We start from the raw sequence: 19,484 nt of genomic DNA, 5'->3' as shown, positions 1-19,484 counted from the left end.
GGAACTGAGCTGTTTCTAAATTCTTATGGTCTCTCTTCTGTTTTGTTCCTAATGTGTAATCTCTAAGTGGAGGAAACTTTAGCCATGCATCTCATAGAGCATTTACCAGCACTTACCTCTTAGATTAAACAATGATGAGATTTTAAAATATTGCATTAAATTAAACGGGATTTACTTAAACCTCTGCTTATTAAAATATCCCCTCTCCCCATCATTGACCCTCCCACCCCCCACACACATGATTTTGAAATGCAGGTCTGTTTGAATGGAAAGTTTGCACAGTGTGTTTCATTCTCTCTCTTCTCTTTCAAGCCTATTTGCCTTCTGCTGTCTCCATCCTTGTCCCATCCTGCTCTCTGCATGTGGTAACAATGGATCCCATGGAGCCCCCCGTGCACATTTTCCGTGAGGAGCCACCCTCCACCTGCTCTCCAGGCCCTTGCCTCCTCCCCAGCAGCAGCAGCTGGTTCTTGGGCTGGACTGAATATGGCAACAATGCCACTGGTGGCTTTGAAGACTTGCAGCAGAACCACACGAACATTTCCCCAGCTATCCCCATTATCATCACTGCTGTCTACTCTGTGGTCTTTGTGGTTGGCTTGGTGGGCAACTCTCTGGTTATGTTTGTCATCATCAGGTAAGGGATCTTGGGGAGAACTGTTTGGCTTTTGAGTACCACACTAAGGAGGCTTCAAATGATACCCCATTGGAAGGGACACAAGGGAAGGGGTGGGGAGAAAGCTCTTTGGGAGATATAAGGTGCATATCCTAAGAGCCATAGGGAAGTGACTGAGCTAGTTGGTAGCTATTCACATTTTGACTTTTGCCTGGGAGTACAACTAGAAACCCAAAGGAGAAATGGATTAGAAAATTATAAATTCTGTAGCCTGTGAGTTGGAGGAGCGGAGGTGCTGCCTGGCTGTGTACTGGAAATGTGTGGTTAGAGCCCCTGCAAGGATCAGAAGCAGTTAATGTTACAGAAAAAAGATGAACTAGAATAAGGAAACTTCTTCTGCAAAGCATCCTTTTCCTGGGTGAGGCACCATAAAAGAAAGGAATTGTTTATGGTTCCAGTTTGCATTATTGTATTATCATATTATCTTTTACTGACTTTTTTTTTTTTTAAGATAAAGACTTTATAAAAATTTGGAAATTCTGAATATAAAGATGGGAGTAATTTTTCTTTAAATTAGGCTATTATGATAGTTTCCAGGATTAAATGCCATTATTGCTTTTGGGCCTGATAAAATCAAAGTAAGCATTGTTAGGGGTTGCTTTTCGTATTCCAAATGCCAGGACAAAAGAGAGATTTATTTGCACTAATTGGTGTTCATTCTAAATAGCTCATTTAAATGCAGTCATATTTACACATGTATATTGATGTATATCTTTAATCCCCAGGAAATGATGAGGTGTGACTTTTTCTTTCTATTTTTATAATTTCCCTGTGCAATTACTGTATCAAAGTACGCCATATGGTGCAGCTCAGAAGGTTTATAGCTCACTTCTTGGTGAGTGAAATCACTCAACCTTTTGGTCTCCTGCTTCATAATGTATTTGAATCCTGCAATAAACACTGTGCAATTCACTTTCTGGAACATTTTAGTGCTTGAGTAAGATAAGTCCATATATGAAAATTAAGCTGATATGAATTCAAAAGGTTCTGGCCTCGTTTGGGTCAAGCAGTTCCAAAATGAGGAAAAAACGTCAATCTTGATTCAGATTGAAGTTAGGTGGAAGACAATGTAGTTGTTATTTACAATCAGGTGAAGCCCCTTGAAAATAAAAATAAAATCCCTTTAAAAATCAACACAGTAAATAAGATGCCTGTTTGTCAATGTGAAATAATTAGTTTGCTCCAGGCTGTAAATTTTATACTGCTACCTGCTATCTACTCTGTCCTTTACATACAGTAGAAAATAAAATCCCTAATGTATAGGGAGGACGGAGTCTTTCCCTGACACTCCCTCAGTCATAAGGGGAGAACTTCTTTAAGCTGTCAGTCTAATAGTGACAATTAACTAGATGGGCGGCCAAAATAAACTCAGAGCCTCAACCCTGAAAACAAGCTAATATGTATTATACTGGCTTGTGTGTATTTCCTCTCTCTCTCTCTTACTTCTTCCCTCTTGAGATTTTTTTTTCTGGCATCCCCTGCTAGTTATGCATTTCTTTCTGTTCTCCACCTCAGCTTTTTTTGTTGCTCTTTCCTCTTTGTGTCTCCCCTACCTGTATTTCTACATGGAAAAGCCTGAGATTGTTCACAATATCTTCCCCCTTCCCCTCCCCTTATTTCTCTGTGACAAATGGTTTAAATGCTCTGACATCATTAGAATATATAAAATATATAAGAAACCCTAATTTGAAATATTCCAGTTGGTGTTGCATTGAGTGTCGCTATCTGATTTTTCATAATCCAGTGAAAAATATATTTTATATGTTGCAACAAACTCCTTTTCTCCACAAACACCAGCTCTGTGGGAAGCTTTGGAGAAAGTGGCATGGGAAAGTCATTTCCCTCTGCCATTTCATTTCTTTATTCTTCTCCTTTCCCTGCTGCCCCTAGCAGTCTTGAGGGGGAGGATGATGACACATTGTTGCTCCTCTTTTTATTTTTTTACTCCCCAGACATGTGGGGGAATTCATGTGATGTCCCTCACTGATGTTTCTACTCCGTACAACCCCTTCAGGCTAATGCTGCTGTTCTCTTCCTAACATCAGTACTGTTGCTAGGCATTGATGCTGGGATGGGGAGACTCCAGCTTGCTACTTCTTTAGCTCTTCAGGTAATCAGTTGCCTAAAAGAGGTCGGGCTTTAAATAAGACACCTAATGTCATGAGACTCAGGATAAGATTGTGAAAGTTGGCAATATTGTATCACATGCAGGAGACCCACAGAAGCATTGGGGGACCTGCTGAAGGGCAGAAGAAGTGAGGAGCAGTCTGGAGGGCTACCTAAACCAGCTAACATCCAGCCAAAAGCTGCAGAGTAGACAGGTCTGCCCTATTCCTCACCCCTCTTGGAGCTGTTAAAACAGCTTTTTGCTAAACCACAAAGAAAAGGAGGTGTCTCTTAAGCTGATTTTCCTGACCCAAAAAGACTGACTTAATTGGCTTATGAGCAGACTGAGATGGAACTGAGACTTTGATTCACTAGCTGTCTCCCCCCCTCCCTGCCCTTCTAGACGGCCAAATGGGGAAGAATATCTAGTCGAGCTCTCCGGAGAATGTTCATTCTGTTTCTTGCAAACTTCTGAGGTTTTGAAATTTGTCTTTGTGCCAATGCGGAACAAAACCAAAACCTTTCAAAAGTTTTAGTGAAGTGGAATTTTGTTTAAAAGTCCATTGTTGGATCAAAAAGTTTGGGTTTTTTATTGGAGTTTCTCTCTTTCATGTGCATCTGCCCCAGACCTGAGAAACTTTCTCATTTAAAATGTCATCAAAATATATCTGTGAAATATTGATTTTTTAATTTTGGCATTTTTCATCAATAACAACAACAAAAAGACACAGTTTTGTCAAAAAATTTCCAGGCAGCTCTAATATGTAGCCATTGTCCCTGACTTAGATCTGTAGTGTCTGAGCTGACTGGTGGTCTGGATTAGGCCTCTGGTCAGTAAATTCAGACTTTCAAAGACTTCTGCCTGAGGGCCAGCTGTTCAGAGGGCTATAGTAACACTGGAGGGAAATGAAGTTTACCTCTCCAGAGCAGGGAGGGGGAGAGAGAGCAAGTCCTCACCTGGGGACTACATCCCCCCATGAGAGAAAAGGGAGGAATGAGAAGAGAACTCTTTAACTGCATCCCCTTGGAAATAGGACCAAAGATGAAGAGACAGAAGTAGAGAAGAGCCCTTCCTCAAGAGACAACAATGAGAAAGGAAAAAAGAACTAAGGGGCAAAGACAGACTGAGGAGAAAACACCTACCACCTGGGGGATTCTAACTCTGTGGGAAGAGAGTGGGAGAAAGATAAAAGAACCCCTGATGCTGGGGAGGAGGAAAGGGGAGAAATGAGAACCCACACCTGCAGGCCCATCACCAGGGAGGATAAAAGAGAGAGCTTCTGTTTTTGTGGTGAAGGGGACTGGGGAAAAGAAAGAGTAGGGAAAGAAGGTAAAGAGGAGTGAGAGAAAGCAGCCTTTCAATGAGGCCCTCATCAATGGGGGAAGCTGTAGAAAAAAGGGGAGAAGAGGTAGGTGATGAGAATCAATGGGGAGGGAAAGAAGAGTGAATCTCTACTTCAGTAGATAAGGTAGGGACAGTGGAGAAGAAGGTGGAAGAAAAGGCACTATCAAGAAGGGGTGAAGAGAAAACCTATACCTGTAGGGAGTAGAACTGGGAACAGGAGGTTGAGGATAAAGATACCCAGGCTTCCTCAATAACACCACATTCAAAGGGGAGGTGTGGGCATGGAATGCACAAAATAAGTGAAGTCCAGTCACTGGTGACAGAAGGGAAGAGAGAGAGAGAAAGGAGGTTGTCTTCTGTGACTGGCCCTGATGGGAGAGGGCAGTAGGAGAAAAGGAGATGTCTGTGGCAGGCTCTACAGACAGCTGAACCCCAGTTAGACTGTCTGGAGAGACTGGGAATAAGGATCCAGCCTGTGGAGAACCAAATTGAGGGAAGAGCTCTAGGGAGGAATCCCCAAGAGTCAGTGACTTGGGTAGGAGCTGGGCCTCCAGGAAGAAAGTACAGAGAATCAGTACTCTATGAGAAAGCAGGGTAGAAGAGTAGCTCAGGAAGGGTGGAAGACTCATTTATTTTACATTTCCTTTGGGACTATTGTTTAAATTTATCAGCAGCATGTTCTGAGAGAGATAATGGGAAAAAGGTGTTCTGGGGAGGCTGACCCTGCCACAAAGGCCATATCAGAGCCTAGATAGCAGAGTAAAGAGAGACCCTTCACCATCATTGTGGGAGTCTATACCCTACTGGTGGGAGGTTAGAAGTGGGAGAACGCCAACTCAGCCATTCCATCCCTGGTGGGGTCGGGGGTAGAAGTGAGGTAGAAGATAGAAGAGGGAGCAAGAAGTCAGTGGTACTAGTGGAGAAGTGTGGCCTGGTGGATTGGGACTCCAGAGTCAAGCTGGGTGAAATTTTTCGACAAATAGTTTGTTAGTTGAAAAATGCACTTTTGGGTCAACTGAATCTATTAGTGAATTCATATTGAGTTTGCTGATTAATTTCAATTGAAGTTGAAATGGTCAAAATATTTCAGTAATGTTGAACCAAAACATTTCCTTTCAACCCAAATGTTTCCTTTTTACTTTCATTTTGACAAAATCAAAGGAAAGGAGTCATAAAATGACTGAGGCAGAGGAAGCAACTGCTCTCCCCTTATACACTTTAGCCTTGTCCCTTATAAATTTAGGGGTATGTAGTTGGGTTGTGGGAGACCCAGGTTCAATTCCCTTTTCTGCCTGATGAGGCAGAAGGATTTGAATGTGGGTCTCCTACATTGCAGAAGAATGCCCTAACCACTGGCCTACAGGATATTCTGACATGGAGATTTCTCAATCTCTCCTCTTGAAGCTGTTCTGCTTTTCATAAATGATTAGTCACTGGAGCAGGGATTTAAACTGGGATCTTCCAAATCCCAGGTGAGTGCCCTAATCACTGGGCTAAAGTTTATGAGGGAGTGGGTGGCACCATCACCGCCTCTCCTTCCTCCAGTCGTTTTATGAATCGTTTCCTTGGCTTTTATCAGAATGCCTGAGGGTGAAACAACATGAAATGTTTCCTTTTAACATTACCAAAACATTTTGTTTTGATTCAAAACTTTTCAATTTGTCAAAAAATGTCATTTTTGGTATGACCCAAAATTAAACTTTTGTTGATTTTTTTTATTAAATTGCCAATAAACTGGAAAATCCATTATCTTCCCATCTCTACTCTGGAGACCTGGTTCCTGTTTCTGGCTCTGCCACTGACCTGGATCCTCAGCAAGCCATTTCACCTCCTTTTGCCTCAGTTTCCACACCCGTAAAAGAGGGCTAATATTTATCTCCCGTGTAAAGTGTTTTGAGATCAAAGGATGAAAAGAGCTATATAGAATCTTGGTTGTATTATAAATTGTTGGGATTCCTCCGAGAACTCTTCCACTCAGCTGCCAGAGAACTCAGTTCAACTCCACTCTTGTCACTCAGAATCATTTATCAGGCATACAGCTAATACAGCATCACAGCTTTTGGCATACAGCAAAGCTATGCTGAATTGATTAGACTTAAGCTCAGGGGGTGGGTATCGCATGTACCACACATCCAAAGATACACAGAAAACATCTTCCTATATATGTATTTACACATTACCTGACATATACTATACATTGTATCACACGTTTTGGGATTGACTTGGTTACTTTATAGAAAAGAATCTCTGTACAGCATGCTCTGTCCACGTACAACTTAGTTTTTACCTCATCAGAAACTTTTCTGACTGGCAGTTTCAGCTGGTGTTTCATTTATTTTTTCCTTTAACTTAGCACTACAATTTATTACCTCCCTTTTCTGTGCCCAGGTTACATCCTTATTAGTACATTCAGAAGCAGTTAAGCCCTATTTCCTTTTAAGTGATTTTAATTAAATCATCCAGAGTTAAACAAGTTAAATCAGATTGTCCCTGTGCCTGCAGCAGCCGGGATAACTGATCATTTACAAATATGTTCATTGGGAAGAGCCCATTTCCTTTAGAAGGGAGGTAAACTCTTCATGGGGGGAAAAACATAGTGGTGGTAGCTGTCATTACTTAAACTCCTTTTTGCATCATTTGTTTTGGTTACTAAGGATTTTACCAGGCATGACAGCACCAAGTTATACTGCTGTAACGGGGTTTAGTTATCAAACCAACCATTCTCTTTCTTAACAATACCCAACACAGTCAACATCCTCTTTAACACTTTATTACTTGCACTACCCTCAACTATCTAGTCTCCTCCGAGCTCTGCAGTGTCAGTTTGTGCAAAAACCCTTTTAACTCTTTATTCTTTTTCCTCAAATCACTGACTTATTTTTCGGTGACACATTTCTCAGCTGCTTATTTTCAGTGTCTCTGAACTTATCTTTTATGTTTTTTTGCACTTATCCCTTAACTTAATACACTTTGCCTGAAAAGTTGTACTCACTAAATACAGTCCTTGAAGGATGGCTGCTTTTTACTTTGGATTTATGCAAAAACATAACAGACACTGTTTTCTCTCCGTCCTCTCTGGAGTCTTAGTCTATTTCCTCCTCTACATCTCTGATTTCTTCTTTGTGCTTTTTTGCGTTCACCCTTCCGGGTAGCACATTTCATTTGTAAAGTTTTAGCCACCAGAAATAATCTTCGTAAAATTGCTGCTGCATTGATCTGGACTCAGGATTTAAAACAAAACAAACAAAAAACCTAGATTTTTTTTCCATGGCTGCCAATGGGTCCTATCTTTTGAAAATTTCAGTGGCACCCAACAGACCTTTGCTGTGCTCTGCAAATAATTTATTTATTTATGGAATTCAATGGAGCTCTGCTGTGCTCTGCTAAGCATTCTTTTTTTGTTTAATCTAATACCACTCTCTGGATTTCCTTTTTCACCTGAATACTTCTCTAGGGTTTGCCCTTACATTTAACTCACTTCTTCAGCGTGGTGCTAAAGAAGCGTGGTGCCTCATATTTAAACCTTTAAACCCTTCCAATGCCATTTCCCTTAATGCTAGGTTGCAACCCTCACACTAAGGGATGTCTACATTGCCTGCTCCAGATGAGGGGATCTGAGTCAGTGTACCACTGTGTTGGGGTTCTCCCGAGACCTCTTGCACTCAGTTGTCCAAGAACTCCATTTTACTCCAGTCTCTTCACTTAGATTCCTTTATTTAGCAAAGCTACACTGACTGGCTTAGACTCCAGCATGGGGGGAAGGGTATAGAGCATACCACACATTCACAGTTAAACAGAAAATCTCTTCCTTTATATACATTTACATACATTACATTGCATTTACTATACATTGCATTACATATTTGGGGATTGGCTTGGTTACTTTGGAGAAACCAATCCCTTTACAGCATGCTCTGCCCACACACTGTCCATACACAATTTACTTTTTAACCTCATCTTACATTCCAGGCCTTTTTTGTCCATTGTTAGCTTGCCCATTGTGAATGATTCCATGGGTGTTCCCCACTTCTCTTAGGTAATACCGACATTGTTTCCAATCTACTGATCCATTTACCTTCCTGATACTGTCTCCCAAGAAATGAGGCTTCACCCATGTCCAATTACTCACGTCCGGCCAGGCCTACATAACTCATTTGAGCAATGTTTATATTACATTTCTACAGCAAGCCATTTTTGAGCTATGACAACATCAAATACCTTAGAATATGCTTCTAAAAGGGAAAACCACATTTTTAAAATTTCATATGCGAACAGGCCTTGTCCCTTTACACCAGAACTTTTTCTGGCCCCTGCAAATGCGACTCTGACTAGGGACTTCACAGGAAAAAATTCAGGCAAAATGGTGCTGTCTTGAGACAGCTAGAAGGGAGGGAAAGGCGTATTTGTAATGGAAACTGAGTTACAATTTTAATTATGGAATTGCTATCACAGTGTTGTACACAGCCACCATGGGAGCTATGTGTCTGTTGTTTCACTCATTCTGGATTCACCTCTTCAATGTGCTCTGTCTTGATTGCCCCAGGAGGTCACCTACTCAGAAGAACTGCTGTCATCAAACTCCAAGACCGCCAATCCTGTATTTCTTTGAAAATTATTTCGCAAGCCTCCAGTGGTCTGAATAATTCTCTAGGATTAAAAACAGTTTTAACAACAGGCAGTGTCACAGCTATGTGCGTTCATTCCTAAGGGAAAAGAGGAGCTTGTACGCTCTAGTTTGTCTAATGTCTTAGAAAAAAAAAAGCATCATTGAATTTAATGGCATCCTGTGTTACAGGAATACTTTATTAAGAAATGCCATAATGTAGTCAACTCTTTCTCAGATTACTTTTATGTGATACTGCTATAAAAATATTCTTTGTCCCTTGTCAGTTTCTTACTATTTTTTTTGTACTTTCATTAACTCGCGTATCCCCCCAAAATGTTTCTCCATGCCTCCTGGGGGGAAGGGTAACAGGCATGCCTCACAGTTTATCCTCGGAGGTGGTGCTATTAATCCCATTTTACAGATGGGGAATTGGGACCCAGAGAAGCTAAATTACTTGCTTAAGGGCACACAGAATGTCTATGATGGAGAAGGGACTTGAACCAAGTCTCCCACATCCTAATTTAATGATCTAACCACTGGCTCCTTGGTGGAGCTGGGTGACACTTGAGCTTCCAGTTTGGAAAGCCAGTATTTTGAAATTAATTCCTCATTGGAAAGAAAACAAGCATTTTGGAATTTTTCAATTAAAAAAATAAATCATCAGTTCTAGGTCAACTGAAACATTCCATTTTGATGAAATTTAAATGTTTTCTTCTAATTTTGTCTTTTAAAATTGTTTTATTTTATTATAATTTATGACAGAATATAAATTTTGAAACAAAAATAATTTTGAAATGAAAAATCAAGATGTTCTATTCCAACAAGGTCTACCTATTGATATGTTTAGTTTCAACGTTTTCTACATCAAATTTTATTGAAATTGACATGTTGCCATGGAAAGTTTAGATACTAGATGAAATGACACTTTCTGATAGAAATTTTTTCTGCTGGAAAATTTTTGACCAGCTCTACTCCTTGGTAAGTTACTTAGCCCCTCTGTGTCTCAGTTCTCCCATCTATAAAATGGGGATAATTCTTATTTATTTACCTAACTGTGATGTGAAGCCCATTGCCTTATTATTTCAAACAAAGCTAACACCCCATTTACTAGCACTCTCTTTTGTTGAGTTGGAAAGATGCCTCCCAACAAACACGTGCATCAGACATGACTGTACCAACTGAGTTAGCTTTGAGAGAAGAAATTTAGGCAAGGAAAAATACTTTGATTCTTAGGATATATACATTGAGTGAGGATGGGAAAGGCAGTTCTTTGACAAAAGTGATTTCTGCACATAAAGAAAATGATTTAAAAAGGAAAGGAGGGAGAGAGCAAAAAGAGGCACAATGGATCTTTATGGCCCTGCTGGGAAGCCTTGTTTACTGCACTAACCATCAAGTTTGGAATATTCTTCCTGGAGCCACAGGTTCAAATCTAGTCAGGTTCAGCCTTTCATTCTCCGGGAAGGTAAAATGAGGTCCAAATAGTAAACTATATGGAACGTTCAGACAGGTCAGTATGCTTCCTTCCCCCACCAACGATGCCCGTGTTCCCAGTACTTAAACAGACCCCTTTCCCAGCACTCCACCCCAAAGGCATGAAGCTTCTGGTTTACAGTTTAACTCTCTCAGGGGCATGCACCAGTGTGAAGCAATCAACACAAACACTTTGACAGCCTAACATCTTTTTATATTTATTTATATATATTTATATATGCTTTTTATATTTAATCATGAATAGTACAGGGAGAATACAGAACACACAAAACAGTAAACCATCCTAAATGCAATGTCCCTCACTAGCTCACCCTTCCCGTGGGAGTCCTTGGGGGAATCGCCTGTGTTCTGTCAGTTAGGCAGGCAGGCAGGGTCCTCTGCCCCTTGCCTACTCCCTGCAGCAGCCTCCTTTACCTCAATTTGGTGCAAAATGGCTCTCCCGCCGTTCCCCCTGTGAGTCCCTTTATAGACTCCTCCTGAGGCCACCTGCTTCTTCAATTCTGCCATTTGGTACTTTTTTCAGTACTCTCAACCTGTTACCCTCCTTCAGAGCAGAGGAGGAGGCGTCTTGTCCTATGTACAGAAAACCTATGGTCCAAAGGTGCTCTACTTTGTTCAGTGCTGATTGCTCACTATAGTTTCTGGCCTGGCAGAGATGTGTCACAAACCTGCTAGCAGAGTGGATCCACATACATGACAGGCTTTCCTTTACACAGTAATTTCATGACACAGTTCATATAATCATTTCCAGTTCAGAAGTTATGCAGACAGAATCTCCAGTTTGTCACAGCACATGCTGCGGGATTCTCAAAACCTAGCCATACAACTAGGCTGGTAGATAGGAGCATAAATATCTATATGTAGTTTTGTTTGGGAATTTTCAAAGGTCCTTTTCAGTGCCTATTCTTAAAAATCTGACTACATAGTTTAGTGCACAGACAATGGGAGCTTCAGGTGCTCAGCACCTCTGAAAAGCAGGCCCTAGTTATCTCAAGTTGGATACAAGAGCTGGCATTGAAAATTGTGGCTTAAGTTACCAATCACATAGTTAAGCGCACAGACATTGAAGGCTAGTTTGGTCAGAAGCTGAGGGTACAGGAACGAGTGCCTGACAAGTTAACGGTGAGGTAGTTTGGTGGCACTCTGTTTCACTGCATAACTTACAGCTGAGTTTCCTGATGCATGGATGCACTACAAAATTAACTATGCCTTCCTCTATGTGTCACGTGGTTTGTTGCATGTGTAGGAAAATGTCCACAGTTTACTTTTCTTAATTCTTATATGTTTAATCAGAAATGCTTAATGTCTTCAGAGTATTTTCTCCCAAATCTTGTGGAAGAGCTGCAGAAGACACCCCGAATCTGCTCTTGGATCAAGCACTCTTGGACAATGGTGAGCACCCTATCTATTATTACATTCCTGACCTTTGCTAAATGACTTGTATTGACAGTGGGAAAGAGGGGGAATTGCATGCTGTTTGCTAGGCAGGTCTTACAATGATACACATTATGTTACATTGCAGGTTGAGAGAGAGACAAAAAAAATCTTCATTTCCCCTGAAGTCATCAGTGCATTCCTCATCATAACAGTGATGTTCTTCAATAACTTTTATGGAAGATCTGCAAAATATTCACTGGAACTATTCGAAAGAATATGTCCTGGGGTTATCAGCACTTGGAGAGGGATAGTGTCATGTGGTGGGGGCAGACAATACCAGGAACTGGCAAGTAATGTCAGCACTCATCTGGAGGATATGCTCCTGAAAATATTTGCTCCTTTAATACCAGAAGTTTGGAGACATTTCAAAATCAGGATCAATGATCTGCCACTCAGTAGCTGATTCACTTTCCCCCTTCTTCCTTCCTCTTTCATCCTTCCTTCCACCTTGTCTTCAGCTATCAGGGAAAACTTCAGATTCCATGTAAGCAGCTGATTGGGACTGTTCTACATAGCTGCTTCCATGGGTCTTGCCAATGGACAGATACCTTTTCTTTCTTAAATGAATTGTTTGTGAAGAACCATTCCTGGATGGAATCCCCTTTCTATATGCACTGGAATAGAATCATGCAGGGAAGAGTCGCCAAGCTCTGTTGGAGAAAGTTTTCCTCCAAATCTTGTTGAATATTGGAGGAAACCTGTCTCATCAAGTATATGCAAGATTATGTATAGTCCCAGCAACACACTGGCTAAACAAGGTAAGGCCAAATATTTACCACTTCATCTACTTAGTCTTTTGACTCCTTTTCTGTTATAGCCTGTAGTGAGGCTGAGTGGCCTCCCTCCGAGCGGGAGGGGGAAACCATTACACACTCCTTGGAGGGCGGAGCCTAGATCACCCTGCCCCCCTCACCGGAAGTACTGGGGCATGGCCGGAAGTATAAGAGGCCAGCCCTGCAGCACAGTTGGAGGAGAGCCTGTGAAGGATGCTCTGCCTGTTCTCCCGCGCCCCCGAGAGGAACCTGCACCTGGTTGGTCCCAATTCCCAGACACTGACAAGGACTGGCCTGGAGTACCTACTGCCATATACCCCGAGGAGCCGGAAGCGGCCTGGAGGCTACAGGTACTAAACCCCGGGGAGGCAGGAAGTGGAGAGGGGCAGCCCTGGAGCAGCTGGCTGCAGAACCAGGGGTGACTCAGTTGGCGTGTTGTGGCTGGATCCCCGCTGATGCAGAGGCAGCCAATCCTGCCCCTGCCAGGGCCCTGGGCTGGGACATGGTGGAGTAGGGTGGGACTGCATCCCCCTGCCAACCCGCACCAGGGTGGCTGATCCCCCTACACTGTGCAAGGAGGCTCTAGCTCTGAAGAGGAACTTCCCTTACCAGTAGCCCTGAGAGACTGTTCTGGTTTGCTGGCTGCCTGAGCTCTGCCTGGGCCAAAGCCAGCCCTAAGAGGTGGTGTTTAAGGGCTGACTACTTGAGCTACCCAAGCCCAGGCTAAAGCCTGACAGGGACTGTTAATCGCCCAGCCCTATTGTGGGCTCTTGGCTGACTTGCAGATTCTGGTCCTGGCTAGACAGGGCCAGCCTGAGTGGCCTCCCTCCGAGCAGGAGAGTGAGGACCCATTAAATAGCCCCATCTTGACTGTGTCAAGTAATTTCTGGTTCAGGCCAAACCCGGTGAGGCTGCATTTCTTGGCTGGTAACTGCATTCCACACACAATCATGTGCGAGAGAGGCAGATTATGAAAGTGTTTTCTCTGAAAAGATTTTACTATATGCTCTGAAGAGAATGAGGAGGGAGTTGCAATATAGAGTTGCAGTCTCAAATAGAGGAAGGGGGTCCTAGAAGGTCTGTTCTAATCAGGAATAAAAATGGGAAATGGCAACATTATATTCTAAACACAAACATCAGTTCCTGGCCCAGCTAACTCTTCTTTGTGCTGTTGTGGCGTGAAAGAGTGCTGGGGAGGAAAGAGGAGATGGCCAGAACATCATGAGTTCTGGCAAACATGTAAGGCCATAGGAAAGCATTATAAATCTCCACAAATTAGAGCACTCCTGGGGCTGCTCAAGCTTGTGTGGGGCCAAATTGTCCCCCAGCATCCTCAAGGATGGGGAGGACGTGAAGGTCCTGTACATCCACCATTGCCCTCCTCACATCTATGCCAAGTAGAGCCTAGCCAAGCCCCAGAGAGTTTAAATGCACTCACTGAATTATGCTTTCAAACCCTACTTGATTCTTCAGAAAGTCTTCGCCACAATGACTGCTAAGGGCATTTCTGGCAGGAAGGGCGTCCACCAGTGCTGGTTCATGGTATGTGACAGAGAGCGTGTGTGTGTTCAGGGGAATGCTCAGTTCTGGCCTAGTACAACATTTTATATGACCATTAGCTATTTGAATACACCCATTCAATTTCCTCACCCAAGGCAGGATTTTTTAAATCTCTCAGTTGATGATCAGTGAATATGAGAATCAGCTGCTGTTGAGATGTCAGGACCTCCTTCTAGAGGTAGTCCCAGAATAACTGGTTTGTCAAACACTGTCCAGAAGAGGAAGGCTAATTAGTCTCCAGAGAAGATCTGAGTTTGGCCCCAATGATCCAGGAGTGCTATGTCTGCCACTTCAGACCTGACCCTGAAGTGTCCCATAAGGAAAGATTGTGCTTGATGCGGTGAATGCTATAGGAGATAACTGGAGAGGTATGGAAGCTATTAAGAAGTGGGTGGTATGCAACAATGAGGTGAGGGAGATAGAGGAATGCATAGAGGCCAGAGGTAGATCCCACATGATCTCTCCCAAGTGGAGATACTAGAGCTGTACCCCACCCAGACCATCAACAGGCTATGGGGACTTGAGATCACCCTAATGAACCAGCTCTTCACAGATAAATACACATGGGAAGGGTATGTCATATAATGTGATTTTTATTTCTCACAACTTCTGAGATGTATAGCGTCTTATGCTTACTACTCTGAATGTTCCCTGATACCCCAGTGAGCATTAACAGAATGCCTATTTAAGGTGCAACTCCCATTGTGACCTTCCCCTGGTGTTATCTGTACCGGTGATCTGCTAGGTCACTCTAATCCTCAAATCTGGAAGCCAGCCTTACCCTGCTCTGCTGTGAGAACTCCCATTCCTGGGCTGTTCATAAGAACATAAGAAAGGCCGTACCGGGTCAGACCAAAGGTCCATCTAGCCCAGTATCTGTCTACCGACAGTGGCCAATGCCAGGTGCCCCTGAGGGAGTGAATCTAACAGGCAATGATCAAGTGATCTCTCTCCTGCCATCCATCTCCATCCTCTGACGAACAGAGGCTATGGACACCATTCTTACCCATCCTGGCTAATAGCCATTTATGGACTTAGCCACCATGAATTTATCCAGTCCCCTTTTAAACATTGTTATAGTCCTAGCCTTCACAACCTCCTCAGGTAAGGAGTTCCACAAGTTGACTGTGCGCTGCGTGAAGAAGAACTTCCTTTTATTTGTTTTAAACCTGCTGCCTATTAATTTCATTTGGTGACCCCTAGTTCTTGTATTATGGGAATAAGTAAATAACTTTTCCTTATCCACTTTCTCAACATCACTCATGATTTTATATACCTCTATCATGTCCCCCCTTAGTCTTCTCTTTTCCAAACTGAAGAGTCCTAGCCTCTTTAATCTTTCCTCATATGGGACCCTCTCTAAACCCCTAATCATTTTAGTTGCTCTTTTCTGAACCTTTTCTAGTGCTAGAATATCTTTTTTGAGGTGAGGAGACCACATCTGTACACAGTATTCGAGGTGTGGGCGTACCATGGATTTATATAAGGGCAATAATATATTCTCAGTCTTATTCTCTATCCCCTTTTTAATGATTCCTAACATCCTGTTTGCTTTTTTGACCGCCTCTGCACACTGCGTGGACATCTTCAGAGAACTATCCACGATAACTCCAAGATCTTTTTCCTGACTCGTTGTAGCTAAATTAGCCCCCATCATGTTGTATGTATAGTTGGGGTTATTTTTTCCAATGTGCATTACTTTACATTTATCCACATTAAATTTCATTTGCCATTTTGTTGCCCAATCACTTAGTTTTGTGAGATCTTTTTGAAGTTCTTCACAATCTGCTTTGGTCTTAACTATCTTGAGTAGTTTAGTATCATCTGCAAACTTTGCCACCTCACTGTTTACCCCTTTCTCCAGATCATTTATGAATAAATTGAATAGGATTGGTCCCAGGACTGACCCTTGGGGAACACCACTAGTTACCCCTCTCCATTCTGAGAATTTACCATTAATTCCTACCCTTTGTTCCCTGTCCTTTAACCAGTTCTCAATCCAGTTCACGCACAGCCTCTGGCATGTAAGCTGCTCCCAGCTATGTGAGTGAGCACTTTTGGCCAGCCGCTGCTTGGACTGTGCAACTGAATGGCACTAGCCAATATCTCCGGTCCCAGACACAACCCTAGGAACCTCCATCTTGCAGTATCCAATTGTGCCCGCTGGACACTGCAAGCTTATATGAGTTCGACAATTTAACATAGAAATTGATATGTACCACACTTGTTATCACAAAGGGAGTCTCTGACATCTTCAAACCAAACGCACTGCTTCAGGTAGAATAAACAAATACATTTATTTACTACAAAAGATAGATTTTAAGGGATTATAAGTCAAAGCACAACAAATGTGATTTGGTTAGATGAAATAAAAGCAAAATGCATTCTAAGCTGATCTTAACACTTTCAATGCCCTTACAAACTTAGATGTTTCTCACCGCAGGCTGGCTGGTTTTACCAGGCTTTCCCCTTGATCAGCGCTTCAGTTGCTTGGTGGTGGTGTCTATAAATGGAGGTGGAAGAGAGAGGAAGAGCATGGCAAAAGTCTCTCCCTTTTATCATGTTCTTTTTTCCCTCTTGGCTTTGCCCCCCCACCTTCAGGGTCAGGTGAGCATTACCTCATTATAGTCCCAAACTTATCAAGGGAAGGGGGGTGACTTACTCGAGAGTCCAACAGATCCTTTGTTGCTGCCTAGGCCAGTGTCCTTTGTTCCTGTGAGGCTGGGCTGGGTTTGTCCTATACATGCCCTGATGAGGTGTGAACTGCCCCTTTGTTCCTGGAGAGTTTTGCCTGGGTTTATTTTAAGCCATGAGGACACATTTTCAGCCTCATAACTATATAGATGAAATTACAACCTATAATATTACTATAACAACAATGCTCAGTCATCATGAGCCTTCCGAAGACACCCAACATGACAAACTTTGCATTGGATATCAGACAATCATATTATAAGGATGACTGTGGGGGTGTTCCCCTGAGATACAGTGTGTCACAGCCATGTGTCCTAATTTTCAGCTACACAGTAATCAGATGGAGCATACCTAATGTCAGCTACCAGTGCTCTCTTCTATCTCCATGGTAAGGCAGAGACCATGTGCCTTGCACTGAGAACAGGCTGAAGATGTTTCCCCATGAGTAGTATTCATGCAGCATACACACCGAGCCTCTGTTTGTGTGTATTGAATTTCCCCCCATTTTACTCTCCCACAGTCTGACAAATGCAGCCTGACAAACGCAGTTCCCTTAATAAGATTGGGCTGCCACTAGTCAGGATCTTCAGAGGTAACCATTCCTTAGCCCTTCAGGTGCCACAGCCCTTGCAAAGGAAGAAAGGGGGAAATGTCACCCTGACAACCTTCTACTGCTTCTCCCCATGAGCAATGAGACCTGTGCCCTCCACCAGGTGACACCTGGCCCACAGCATCCATTCAAGTGAAGGATAGAGTCTCTCCTTGTTGGACCAACAACTGAAGCATACGATGCACCTGGTTCTTCAGGAACTGCCAGGCAGAATCTGGAAGCTTTTGTCCCAGAGCCACTGACACATACCGAGGAAGGTTATGGTGTCCTGCAACAAAACCTCGCTGCAGGAAAGAGGAACATTGAGGCTGAAGAATGCTATGTGGACAGAGGAGCAGCATTCACTAGGGAGGTGGTGAACTGGACCCATGTGAGTGCAGATTATCAGAGCGGGTTATCCAGCTCCCTATACACAGAGTTCTTGACTAGTGTGGCTGTTTCCAAGAGCCCCCATTTTGCCTTAAATTAGAAGTTCTCATCCTGTCTAAACTGGAAGACCGTGATGACTGCAAGGCTAGTGAAATGGCAACATCTCAAGATCTGAGCAAGAGAAAATCCAGCTATTGCAAGAGAAAGAGATTTGCACCCAGGTGGTTTAAAAATTGTAATTTTTGTCTGTTTTTATTAAAACCTATTTAACTTAAATCACTAAGTTTTTGGATAAAGGAAGTATTTCTTAAAATCTAATATCTTTCTCCTTTCAAGTGAGTCCTTGAGTCTGGTTGCTTTCTCAGCAAAACCATGGGACACCAAACTTGACATTACTGCCATTAGTAAAGGTAAAACGGAAGCTTTCTTCTTAATTAAAAATGAACAACCCCTTTGAATCTTCTTTATCCAAAGGTGTGTGTGTGGAGGGGGAGATGAATTCATAGTGCAGCGTGGCTTTGTCCTCAGTGAGTGACTTAGACCATGTTTGGAGTTTTATGAGTCTTCTCCTGCCCTTGAATTTACAAATTCAGTACTTTAGCACAAGCATAAAAACTCAAACTTTTTGACCTGAGTTCAAGCCCCATAGATGTCTCATTGAGTGGGAGTTCCCATTGGAGGAGCCAGGTATTTTGTGTTTGCGTCTGTCTTTGGGGTGCTTGTGTCTCTCTCTGTCGGGGCAGACTGCTGAGCCCTGATTAGGGGGTGGAGCTAGGCGGAGGAGGGGGCCTATAAAAGCGGCCGCCCAGCCAGGCAGCGGCACAGCTGATCACAGCGGCCCAGGAGCCGGTCAACAGGGCTGCTAACAGGGGAGTTTGAGTGGGAGTTTACAAGGGAGGAGCCAGGAAGGGGCGCGCGTGTGTCCCCGAGTTCCCAGGTAGGGGCAGACTGCTGAGCCCTGAGCGAGGCTGAGACAGCAGCAGCCATGAGCCAAGCAGCAGAGGATACACCGAGGATGAGAGCATGCAGCAGCTGCGGTATGTACATGGTTCTAGCGGGGGACCCAGAACAGTACTATGTATGCATGAAGTGCCGCCTAATAGAGCTGCTGGAGGAAAAGATCCAAGGCCTAGAGCTGCAGGTAGAAACCCTGGTAGAGCATAGAAGGGGGTTCGAGCAGCTGATGGAGCAATGGCAAGCAGTGACCGAAGGGGAATGCCCAGGGGTACAGGGGGAAGCAGGGGCTAAGGCCAGTGAGGGGGGACCGCCGGATGAGGAAGATGGGCGGTGGAAGCATGTGACCGTGAGAAGCAGGCCGAGAAAAAGGAGAGCCAGTGAGGGAGAAATAGAGCTAAGGAACAGGTTCGAAGGTCTGGAGAATGAGGAAGGGGTAAAGCAGGTGGTAGCTGATGGTGGGAGGCCAAGGAAAAAGAGAAGAGCGGCTAGTCCGATAGAAAGAGGGGAGGAGTCTATGGAGGCAGCACCAAGTGTGGGCCAAGGGAGGATACAGGATGGCTTAACGGGAACCACAAGGAATGATAGGAATGGAAGGAGCTTGCAACCAGGGGGGACGGAGGATAGGTTAGAGGACCGCACTGTCCCCAGGCAAAGGCAGGTCTACGTGATTGGGGATTCCATACTGAGAAGGTTGGACAGGCCTGTGACCAGGGCCGATCCTGAGAACAGAAGGGTGTGCTGTCTACCGGGCGCTAAAATACAGGATGTGGACCTGAGGTTGAAAAGGATCCTAAGAGGAGCAGGTAAGAACCCTTTGATCATCCTTCATGTAGGAACGAATGACACGGCTAGATTCT

General features: G+C 43.5%; 1 protein-coding gene across 2 annotated transcripts in view; it reads left to right on the top strand.

The window, feature by feature from the left end:
* The first annotated feature begins 359 nt into the window (after positions 1–359).
* Positions 360–19,484, top strand: part of OPRK1 (opioid receptor kappa 1) — a 40,698-nt gene continuing 21,573 nt past the window's right edge. Inside the window, exon 1 of one of the 2 annotated variants that reach the window (XM_039524800.1) lies at positions 360–637. In XM_039524800.1, coding sequence (XP_039380734.1) covers positions 372–637 — 266 coding nt within the window. In that variant the 5' untranslated portion in view covers positions 360–371. The remainder of the gene's footprint in view (positions 638–19,484) is intronic. The other variant, XM_039524799.1, reaches the window with a different exon arrangement.

Source organism: Mauremys reevesii, linkage group 2 (genome assembly GCF_016161935.1).
Source record: "Mauremys reevesii isolate NIE-2019 linkage group 2, ASM1616193v1, whole genome shotgun sequence".
NCBI classification, from domain to species: domain Eukaryota; kingdom Metazoa; phylum Chordata; order Testudines; family Geoemydidae; genus Mauremys; species Mauremys reevesii.
Note: the sequence above shows the minus strand (reverse complement) of the source record. Positions and strands in the feature narration are given on the sequence as shown.